Here is a 12,071-nt window from a genome sequence, read left to right on the forward strand (position 1 = left end):
CCCGGCTTTCAGTACTTTCAGTACTTTGATTTTTAATAAAGTTTATTACATAACTAATTAATATATATCTTATTAATATTTTTGTAATCGATGAAGTAGTATATTGGATTATTCAATGTGTGATACGTTTGTTAATGTCTCTTCAAGAAGTCATGTACGAATGCTGGTGAACCCGGCACATGGTGAACTCGGCACCGAGAATAGTGAACTCGGCATCCGGTAAACTCGGCACCTGGTAAACTTGGCACCTGGTAAACTCGGCATCTGGTGAATTCGGCATTTGCATAGTATTCATTTATCTTTTTGTTTCTAGACACACATTTTTGAAAAAAAAACATTTATTACACAATGTATACGACTGTATCTTTATCATGGAAATGTCTGTTTATAAAGAAAGGTGAGTTTTTCAATGTAACTTACTTACGACCACATTTATCAACAGATACGAAATAATTCACTAGCAACTGGCTTAACATATATTTTGAATTGAATGAATTGATATAAATTATGTAAGAATTAATCTTTCTAAATACGAAAATTTTATGAACATTTGCACATTTGGTTGTTATATGACCAGTTTAGGTTCATCTTGGCGCGATGTTCTTCACATTCATCAATGAGCATATCAGAGGCGCTCCCAAGCTAATTACGGAGAAAATAGGCCTAGTTAAAAGATGAATTGAGGCAATTAATCCATATAACCATATTATTGCTAAATGTAGTAAAAAAAATTTTCAATAATTACTATAGGCAGAAATAATTAAAGGAGACAGATTGAATATTAGAAATGAATATTTTGTGGTTTTTAAATCATTTTCTTATCATGTCCTTAATTTCTTGCATTGTAGTATGTTTACTACATTTTTTTATCATTAAAGAGCAACCTTTTCACTTGCCACTGAAATTATTGATACTGTGTGAACTATACTATTGCTTGTAGTTGTATATTCAATTAACTCATTTATAAGTTTGTCTAATTTAATTCATTAAAATCCTTTCAAGAACAACAACGATTATTATATTCTTAGCTACATCCATCTTTTATTCATTATGAATTTTAAACATAGGCACAACGAATAACAAAAACAGTAATAGAAATTTTGATTTAAAAAAAAAACTCAATAAAACAAATCAATATATTTTAAATGCAGTGACAATAACAAACATACTTAATAAGTTAAAGACATTTTTACATTACAAGATGTACATTTCACAAAGGGGCACAGCTGTCGGTATCACGATATCTGAACGAATCACATATTCAAAGCTGGTGGTCCATAAATAGAAGCACAGCCCTTTAACAGTTCACTCGCAGTGATCGATCTTTCACAGTAGTTGTTCCACAGTTTGAAGACAGGACCTTCTACCTGTGATGTCCTCTTCCTTTGGAATCTCTGCATATTCCCGTCAGTTACCATCTTCATCTGCACTTTCAGATACCATCTTCATCTGCACTGTGATGTTGGTCGCTTCCCGATGCAGAACAAGAAGATGGTAAAAGGGAACCGATCCCTTGGTGGCAACACTGGTGTTAAGGCGGTTGTACCATCCCTCCACATCATTGTTCGCCCGGATGGACGTCATGAACACACTCCAGTGATGGATCTTGAAGAATGAATCCACGTCCTGTAGACATCCATGGACAACAGCATTGCCATACCAAATTGCTAAAAACCAATTGCTAACATATTGTACCTAAGAAATGCTATCTGTGCTGTTTACAAAATGTATCAGATAAATACTGAATTATTAATTAAGTTTTACCTGTAGGAATTGCATTCAAGTGCATTAGAATTTACATTTACCTGACGTCCGTGATCCTGGACTTTCCTAAATACTGCCTGTGTCCAGTGGAACACACAGCCTTGGATGGGTGTTCCAGGGAACCGGTCCTTTAAGGCCTTCCACAGTGCTGCTTCAAAATCTGCAACAAATCCCTCCAAAGCAATGCTTTCTGGGAGTTAATGGTCAATGAACCGCAGCACCTGCAACATGCAAAGAAAATATATAGCCTCAACTTTTAAGGTGTGTATTTAATTATATTGTGTATTGTTATAGAAAAAAATACATATTGTCATCTTTTGAAGCCATGGTGGGAACTCTGCATAGCTCTATCCGGGTAGAAGAGCGTAAATATTGGTTTTGCAGAAAGTACAATCAGAGACATTACCTGGTAGTCAGTGGCGTAGCTGCCGTTAGGCACTTAAGGCACGTGCCTACACATCATTTTAAGACCAAAAATTAAAAATGTTAAAATATCACATTTAATTTTTAAAAAAAGCACACGGCAAATATCTTTCTTTTCCCTATTTCAAAACTCTGATTGTTTGAGGTCACAAATATGTGACATCGATGATGCTAATTATTGCGCAGTCAATCAGTGAAAAACATGTCGGGCAATAAACCAAAAGTAAGACCACTGGATGAAATGTTCAAAATCATATTCATAGATCGAGTCATATTGCGATCTCAACTATCATTGTCAAATTTGCGCTAATAAAAATGGACGCCTTGACTTCGTGTAACATCATGTACGACTTAAAAAAAAAAACCAAAGCAATATTTCTGTTTTCTTATTACTATCAAAATTTAAAATAACCATTACAACTGTTTTTGAATCATGACATTCAATTACAAAGTCTTAATGATTTCCCTTTAACAGTAAACTAAACTATAGAGACAGATAATAGCTTTAGCGTAAGAAGATGGGTGGAGAAGGCGTGTAAAACCTATGCACGGACGGAAAAGATACTGAAAAATTTAAATATCAATAAATCTGATATTTTTAAAAAATATATTCAAAACAATAAATATTTAACATATCCTCGATTTTTAACCTTTTTAAAATATGTTCAATACTTGGACTTTGTTGACTCAAACAGGCGTATACGTATATCAAAACTTCCAAAAGTGTCATTTTTTTACAACTTCAAGATCTTTTCTTTTTTATACCGAGTCTCTGCTCCATAATTTTCTCATAGTCTAAATAAGGTTTTATGGAAAACAAACCGATTTCAATCAACAAAAACGTGGAGAGATGACCCACTATACAATAAAAATTTCATTTTGTATCTCAGCAATTGAACGTTTTGAAAAAATAATTCGTCCGTAAATTCGTGGCCAAAGTTCAAGGCACTCGTAATATTTAAACAACCTTTTTTGTTGTGTGTGAAATTGCTCAGAGGTTAGAGCACCAGACATTAGCTAACCTTATATAAGAAGGGTTTTTATGTTGTGGGTTCGATTCCACCAAAATTTATGGTAATTTTTTTTCTTTCTATCGTTTGTTAAACATAATAAAAACTGAATTTATTTAGAAATTGTGCTTTTGCAAACTTGTATTATCATAAATTTGAATTGATTTAATTGATTAAATAAATTCAAAATTGTATTTTACGATGAAACCGAATGGGCATTTGTCCTATCTTATTTCCCCATCTTCTTCCCGCCATTCACTTTGATAACGCTTAAAAAAAGACTGCTGGTGAAAGCAATGTTGGATTGTATTAAAGGGACTTGGACACGATTTGACTAAAAATTTTCAAATTTTATTTTTCCATTTTCAATGTTTATACTGATAAATATAGAAGTTTATAATGCTATGTCAAAATTTCAAAGTCAAATATCAAGTTATAAGCAAGATACAGAGTTTATAATTCTTTGTTTTATAAACAAAGCTCGAATATTGTCATTTTTATATATGTGTTGTATTTGCGTAGGTTTCAATCAAATGTATCTATTTTTGTTTATAATAGTATTTATGAAGATACTGAACAAGTTTAAAATGTTTTTTACATGTCATTTTGTCTAAGAAATGGTAATTCTCTACATGACATTTTTGTAAACAACTTTAAGACTCGAGCTTTGTTTACATAACAATCAATTCTTACCTTTGTATCTCGCTTGTATCTTGACTTCAACAATCAATATTTTGGTCAATCATTTAAAATGCACCAGTAAACCATTTTGTACACAAAAAATAAAAATAAAATTTTTGATCTTAAATCGTGTCCAAGTCCCTTTAAAAATGTTTTTGCCTTTTTACTACGAAAAAATCGTTTAAAAAACTCAAAATTGTAAGTGCCTTAAATTTGTTCCTGTGTGTTGTATAAAACATGAAATCCGTTTTCCGACGGGGGGCTTCGCCCCCCTGAACCCCCTACCAGGGCGCTGCCCTGGACCCGCTGACCCCTCGCCGTATTTGGTGCCTATACTTCATTCTAGCTCTAGCTACGCCACTGGTAGTAATCCTCCTGGCTATTTCCTGACAACCTGCTTAATGTGCTGCCCAGACTTTACAAATCCGTGGATGGAAAACATCTGCTTCCAGGGGTGGTTCACACAGCGGAAGGTGCCGTCCATACACCAGGTCTTTGCTTCAGCCAGAAGATCCAGCTGCCTCTCGGTGAAGAAGCTCAGATGTCTTCTGTCCCCAACCAATAGGTCCCGGCGCAGGATTCCTGGAGCATGCCTCTCAAAGAAGTCCATCTAACTGCAAAAAATAGTTGATTCATGAACATATTATTTAAATATTGGTTAATTTGATTGGCTTGCAGCCAACCTGGGGATTTTTGGTATATAGAGCATAAACTATTCCAAGTGATGTAACAATTAATAAATTCAATTTCACCTTGTGGTGAAAGATAAAAGTAGAAGATATGTCTTGCCTGACCTTAATTGAGTAAAGCATATAATTATTGGATAACATTGGTTATGATTTTCTCAATGTAACCCACCTCTTCATGCAGGTCAGATGGGTCTTTGGGTCTGTCCATCTGTCGAACTCTGTTGGCGGTTCTAACCAGGTACCCTGGGTTTGGCCTGCTGCCAGCTGGTGCTGATATATCTCCATTGGTCGTGATGGCTTTTTCCACAATGGACGAACTTCTCTCCTCAAATTTAGCTTGCCCTGTTTGACCTTGTCGATGTAAATCTACTTCCTCCCGAATCCAATCAGGTAAGTCTTTTCTCAGAGGAGGAGTTTTTACAAAATCTTTTATATTTAATTTTTGTGTTATTTTCTTCTTTGATTTACTCTTTGCTTTACTCTTTCTAGGTTGAGCAATTCTCTCTTTACTCAGATTCCATTTCAACAAGTGACGAATGATCACCCCACCTAAAAATCCAGCACCTCCTCGTTTCAAAATCGCTTTTAATCTATTATCATCATTGACATGTTTATTAGCAATGACGCTCAAATCTTCTCGATGTTTATCGATAAAACGTTGAGTCTGCTTATCAATAGGAATAGTCCCTTTCAGCAAATTCTTAGCCCCAATCAAAAACCATTTCAATAAAGTCTTACGACTTAACTCGATGATCTCTTGTCTCTTTTCTGGATCTTTTTCTCCCTGCAAAAGTTTCAGAAGTCTCAAAATTTTCTTTTGTCCTGCCATGGTGTTCCAAGTCAAAATGATATAAATCGTACGTCACCTTTTATTTATATTTCTCTTGGCATGTACACCACTAAATTCTCAAACATTTGACTTCTCAATCTCAATTCATCGGGAGTCTGTGAACTCAAATCTACTAACAGATATCCGTGAGGGATGCGAGTAGCATCTAAATAAGCCGACATTAAATTAGGCATATCTATTTGTCGACTCAAAACCGTGATTTGAGATTTGTCTCTGGGATTTTTAAACAATACCATATAATGAGTATTCAAACTAATCGTCCGGTGTTGAACGGCTCGATCAAATACATTCTGAGTAATGTAAATCACACTGGTGTTACGGTGATGAGCTTTGCGAGAAAACCAATCGACAATAGATTCGATGGCTTTCCCTCCAATCATATCATCATAAATTAAAAGGTGACGAAGACTAAAATCACTCACTAATTCCTCGTCGTTTTCTGGTATATCGCGAATAAACTTAACTTGATCTTTTAAACTTTCATAGGCCGGTTGCCATTCTCGATAACACCAAACTATTCTGTCTGGGGGAGGGGAGATCCAATGTTTATTTAATATTAAGTTTTTTACAAATTCTGTTTTCCCCGATTTTGAAGGACCCGCTACCACCATAGTAAATTCGTGTTTCAATTGACAAGGAGAGAGTGAATCGTAAGAATACATGATTGGGTATGAAGGAAATGTGACTGGTGTTTCATATTTTATTTCTATTGTACTGTACTAGATAGCATCTTTTCGAAAAATATGGGTGGCCCTGAAAAGGGCCGTTGGGGCTAGATGGAATTAGCCTGCCTGGAACTGCTGGATGGTGCTGCTGGTCTAAAACTCTCCCCGGAATCGACACATCGGGCAAGGGTTGATGGACTGGTATACGCCGACAACGCATATACAGCATACACGCATTGTGCCACAGTTCTGACACCTGATCTGGAGATGTTCGTTCTCCCCGTAACAGATCACACACTCTCCAGTAATCTCCTTCTCTGCCTTGATTGCCCAGCTCGGAATGATCGTCAGGTGACTGCGGTCATCGATGGGAAGCCGGCCGTGCTGATACAGCTCCAGAAATATGTCCGGAGACGGGGTCCTGGATGCCGGAAGGTTGGCAAGAGGCGGAGACGGGTCCCTGGGAGCTGGAGAGGGAGTCCTGGGAGGCTGAGGTGACGGAGTCCTGGGAGGCTGGGGCACCGGCGGAGGTCCAGGAAAGGTTCGCACCATGGGTGGAGGACTTTCAATGTTCGGGATAAAATCCCGGAGCAGGTTCCTGGCACGGACAAAGGCGGACTCCTGAGATGGAATAAGTGCACGGGGTCTAAAATCCGCCAACGGGTTTCTGGCACGGGGTCTTCCTCGTCCAACTGGATAGGGGCCTCCTCTACCACGTCCTACAGCTCGGGGTGGAGATGGCGCTCTCCTCCGGATTGGTGTCCTTTGAGGCTGCGGAGTGGGCTGGAGGGGCGGATTGGCTGGTGAAAAGGGCCCCGCTGGTCTAGCTGGCTGATTGTCCGGGCAGTCCACGGGCTAAGCGTACTGGTGGTCCTGCCGTGCCACAAAGTAGGACCGGTCGCAATGCAGCCTGTTTGGTGAAAATGGCGGCGGCGAGGGAGGGATCCTCTTCGTTGGCGTATCCGTCGGAGAATAGGCCTTCGAAGGATCCGGACTGGCTGGCGACTCTGGAACCGCTGGTGGACTCACCGGAACTGCGATGATCGCGGGCCTGGGGCTGGCACCAAAGTTGGGCGGTGGCGGTCTGGCAGGGGGCACAATAGCCGGTCTAGGGCTCCTGGCATCGGGTACCATCCTCCGCTGAACATTCTCTGGCAACTCGCTGACCATGATGGGGCTGGGCCGGTAAAACTCTCCATCAGAGGGGTCCTGGGGATTGGCTTCATCTTCAAAGAGATGCAGCGGTCGAAAACAAACCCGTTCGTACTGCTGCCGGACCGGGTTCCTTTGGTAGTCCCATAACTCTATCACTTGTCTGGTGAACAAGCGAGGGTAGCTATGGCTAACAGGCACTGTAGTGTTCATCGTTGAAAAGCTTCGTGCAAGTACTAGGTAACTAGTGAAGTGCGGGGATAGAGAACGCGGCTATTTACGATAAGAAGGCGGAGCTTAACAAAAGGGGCGGAGTTTCAATCCAACTAAATGACAGTTGTCTAGGAAATCAGAGTTCACAATAGTTCATGTACCTTGAAATCGACAGTTTCAGCACGCGCTGTGACTGTGACGTCATATCATTGGTTTTAACTCTTTTGTACTCAAGATACACCATAGAAAAAAACAATTTTTTTGGTAAATTAATTTTTATTAATACCAACATAATAACTCAAATACAAACACATTTTAACTCAGAACACAAAACATATTAAATCAACTTCAATTTCTTTTCAATTTTCTTAATCAAACGTCCAGGCAATTTTATGCGTCTTGTTATAGCACTAGAAAGTTCGTAACCGTTGTAAGGAGTACGCCAAAACCAGGTATACAATTCATAGCGTTTTCTTAAAAGCGGATCAAGGAGATGGCTCATCTCTTCAATACGCCGTTCAAATCGAATCCGGTCTACTGCAGCGGTCATCCATTCGCTCGTCCGATCCTCGTTAGGAACTTCGTAAATTTTCAATTCAGGATCAAATCTTACTTTTTTTATTGGCTCTCTTGTTTTAGCACATCCACGTCCGGGACAACGGCTTCTTCGTCCATGGGTCGAGCGTTCTCGCTCTCGTCCTCTACAATCAAACATTGAGGCATGTCCAAATTTCTCTTTAGTTTCATGTACGCAAACTCCAGAGCCGCAATTTTCATTTGATCGATCTGCCGAATTATGTGAGTACATTCTCTTCCTTTTCGGGTAAACATTCTCTTCATACAATTCCAACTCTGATATTCTTTTAGAGTCACCCCGGTTAATTTCTGTAGCAACCCTGGTTTGGCTCCCTCCGCAAACCAATAAATCGTCGTTAATCTTCCGGGATTCGGGTTTTCCGCAACCATTATCAGTACTTTCTGAAGCCATCTCAGGTTGTCGATTTGTTTGCTCATCTCCACGATCTGTTTCAACTTCTGTCGTTTCTCCCCGGTCGCCAACGCGTTCCATTTCGTCACCAACAAATACCCTTCAAAGGAAAATGAAGCAATATCAGACATCATAATTGCTCTAGTATCATTCTCTGATTTTTAAAATGATAAAAAACTCTCTATTATATACCCTCAGACAAACATGTTTACGAACTTTTCTCAAGGCCACTACACACCTGCAGGTGTTTACGTCAAACTCACAGATGTTTTTTTTAGGTCAAACAGCTGCAGAGATTTTAACAATAACAACTTCAGTCATGTAAACAACAAGGGTATATAAGACAGGCCTTTTTATTAAATAAAATCATTCTCTAAAAAATCATGAACTATGATCCATCTCTCTTGACCCAGTCGCAGGACCCCGTAGCCTTAGAAATGGCTGCATTAGAAAGAGGGGCATATGATCAAGAGGATCCCTCATACATGAGCAAGGAAGACTTCGGAATTATAACTACCACTCAAGAAGGAATTCTGAATACCATGCAAGTCATGAGCAATGAAATTGCTAATCATACCGACGTCATCTTGAAAAAAATTCAAAAAGGAATTCTGGATATCCTCGAAGTCATGAGCAGTGAAATTACTAATCATACCGACATCATCTCGCATAAAATTCAAGAAATACAGCAAAAAAAAGGAGGAATGACTACCGTTTATAAATGCTATACCGCGGAGAGGAAGGACACTTTTCACCCAAATGCCCTCACAAAGAAGAATACCAAAAGAAAAAAAAAACTAACAGCGCCAAAGAAATCAAACCAAAATTTACCTGCTTCACTTGCGGAGAACAGGGACATTATTCTACCAACTGTCCTGAAAAAGAGAACGTAAAACCAGCACCAACTAAATCCAACAAATGCTTCAATTGCGGGGAAGAAGGACACTGGGCTAATAAATGCCCACACGAAAAACAGAAAAAGAAAACAACAGCACAAAAAAGAAGCGCTTGCTATACTTGCGGAGAAACAGGCCATTGGACCAAGGACTGCCCAAAAATCGAAGAAGTCATTCAAACTTCGGACATAGAAGATAATGAACCACCTAAAAAAATCGTCAAAAAAGAGAGAAAAAAACCAACCAAAAAACCTAAAAAAGAAGACTGGGACGAGGAAATGAAAATCGAACAAAAAATACCGGGGCGAATGAAGAGAATCAACAATCAAAAGATGTTCGTGGAGGAACCCGACCTCGATTAAAAACCGAAATCCGTGAAAGAAAAGGATTATTTCTTCAATGTAAATACGTTGAATAACTTTAACTTTAACGGTTTATCATTATTGTCTTGTTCTAATTGCATGTTTTCATTCAATAAATTCGTTTTCACTTTATACTGCCTTTGTTTACCTTTATTCCGACGCCATTTTGGATTTGACCTAAATAATATTCGACGCCATTTTGGATTTGACCTCACTTGACCCCCCTATCTAGAGGCCTTATACTACTATTACTGTTTTATATAGGAAATAAATTAATATGTTTACAAATCTACCCTTTTTCTTCGTTTTTATATTTAATTATTATATTCATTCATTCATATATATTAATCATATATATACTCTTTGCAGTTGGTTGTTTTTAACTGCTTTTATTCACGGAATACGTGAAATTTTTATTTGTCACAATTGCATCATGGTTTTGTGTTTCTCCGATGTTTTTTTTTTTATATCTGAGTTATGATAATAAAAAAAATAACGAGGTTTTGTATTTCTTCTTTGTTTATTTATAGTTATGATAAGAAAAAAAGATCGAGGTGCCGAGATCAGCAGATTCCTGAAGCCGAGTTTACCAGGTGCCGACTTCACTATTTACGCAGGTGCCAAATTAACCAGGTGCCGAGTTCACTTGTTACCTCATGAACGTAGCTTTATGATATTGCCACTGACGTAAGAACCCAGCTTTAGTTGTCCTTCAGAGCGTATGTCTTCTATCTATCTAATTCATTTATTAACACGACATGCTTTTATCAGGTATTGGAACCACGTTTAAGGTACCCTGTTTACTCATTCTCAGTTTTAGGTTGATATATCAATTCCAGTACATTTTTAGTGATTTCTATCCATCGAAGCAAACAATGCATCGTATCACTATTTGCATGTCTAGCCCTTATATCCCTTGATCTAGAAACAAAAGGCATTGGGTAGATAACAGAAATCAACAGTAACGGTCCCAAATTTTTCAAAACAGTTAGAACAAGTTAATAACATATCTGTTTTAAAATATTGTGTTGTTTGGGGCATTTTCAAATTTTTATGCATGTAATTTATTCATATATATATATATATATATATATATATATATATATATATATATATATATATATATATATATATATATATATATATATATATATACAAACCTTAAAAAAAAACCTAAATTCATGACGCGGCGATGTCACGTATATATCATGCTTTAAAGTGTTCAACAACATTTCATAAAAATTTTAATTCGAATTTAATTTTTGAGGGGGAAAATGTGGATGTATCTTTAATCCAATACAGCGCCAATGAGAAGCGCGGTGCATAGTGTGACATTACCTTTGGATCAACCCCTGTATTTCTTTAATGTGTTAAAAGTGGCACTTATAATATTGTGACGTTGAAATAATTTTCAAGATACGGTGAATTTCTCTTTCATGGACAATTTGTAAGGGCTTTGCTCTCTACCTATATAATGAATTCATTGCTAGTCCTGACTTTTATCCTCTTTCATTGCGTGGACCCTGAGGTCCACGCAGAAAATATATAAGCGAGGTTAAACCGGATGCTATGGGGAAAATTCAGCCTGCGCATGAGCTAGTCTGGTTCCTGTGCGTAATGGGTAGCTCAGGGAACCAGGCTAGCACACGTTTATCTGAATCGGGATCGGGATTCCATGCCATATGCACACATAAGTTCAAAGGCGCTGTTATTGTAAAGTTGTCGGTAAACAGTACAGAAACAAAGTAATGATCGGCATGTGATATGAACTGTCAATATTATAAAATAAGTTAATGTTATGTCGAAACTACAACATGCATCAAATAGCATAATTTGCAATGTTATGTTGTTTTCCGAATACACATGTAACTTAACTTTACTTTTATAGTAGGCGAGGCTAGAGTACTTCCCGATTAAAATGTTTAAGCATTTAAGTATGATTGAATAATTATGTCACTGTATAAAAGTTTAAATCTCAAGAAAGATGCATCAAAATATGAAATTAATTTATACAAAGCTGTCACTGCATAGTTATCAAAGTATTACAAATCGTAATGTGTGCGCAAATAGTAGAATTCGCCAAATGCCTGATACTTTACATGTACATGCAAACTTCATTAATAGATATATCATAATTATCTTAGAAGTATGAACACTTTCAATTCTGAGATAAAAAGTCAGGGCTATACATATACGTAATACAACGTACAAATTTAGTGGTTAAAAGCAGGGGGCTAGAGTGGGTGGAATCTCTGATAATCTTAAGACTTTCTCGTTCTCGTTAAAAACACATGCAAATGGTCCACGTATTGTAGTCATTTTTTAAAGGACAGCAACTTGTTTTTAACTATTAATTAACAAGACTCGGTCTGTTTTCT

General features: G+C 37.7%; 1 protein-coding gene across 1 annotated transcript; it reads right to left on the bottom strand.

The window, feature by feature from the left end:
* Positions 1–1,160: 1,160 nt before the first annotated feature.
* On the bottom strand, positions 1,161–4,510 carry LOC128173907 (uncharacterized). The gene is made up of 3 exons (XM_052839577.1): positions 4,273–4,510; positions 1,806–1,937; positions 1,161–1,695 (listed from the first exon to the last, which is right to left on the bottom strand). Exons 1-3 carry the CDS (start codon positions 4,486–4,488, stop codon positions 1,408–1,410), a joined length of 636 nt encoding a protein of 211 aa, XP_052695537.1. The 5' UTR covers positions 4,489–4,510; the 3' UTR covers positions 1,161–1,407.
* Positions 4,511–12,071: the final 7,561 nt, after the last annotated feature.

The sequence above is a fragment of the Crassostrea angulata genome, chromosome 2, assembly GCF_025612915.1.
Source record: "Crassostrea angulata isolate pt1a10 chromosome 2, ASM2561291v2, whole genome shotgun sequence".
Classification (NCBI taxonomy): Eukaryota; Metazoa; Mollusca; class Bivalvia; order Ostreida; family Ostreidae; genus Magallana; species Magallana angulata.

Excerpts from the sequence above, each read along its gene's own strand:
- LOC128173907 (XM_052839577.1), bottom strand. The coding sequence starts at position 4,488 with ATGGACTTCTTTGAGAGGCATGCTCCAGGAATCCTGCGCCGGGACCTA. Across the intron at positions 1,938-4,272 it reads CTGGGCAGCACATTAAGCAG|GGATTTGTTGCAGATTTTGA; the intron begins GTTGTCAGGAAA and ends ATTGCTTTGGAG. Across the intron at positions 1,696-1,805 it reads TCCAGGATCACGGACGTCAG|GTACAATATGTTAGCAATTG; the intron begins GTAAATGTAAAT and ends AGCATTTCTTAG.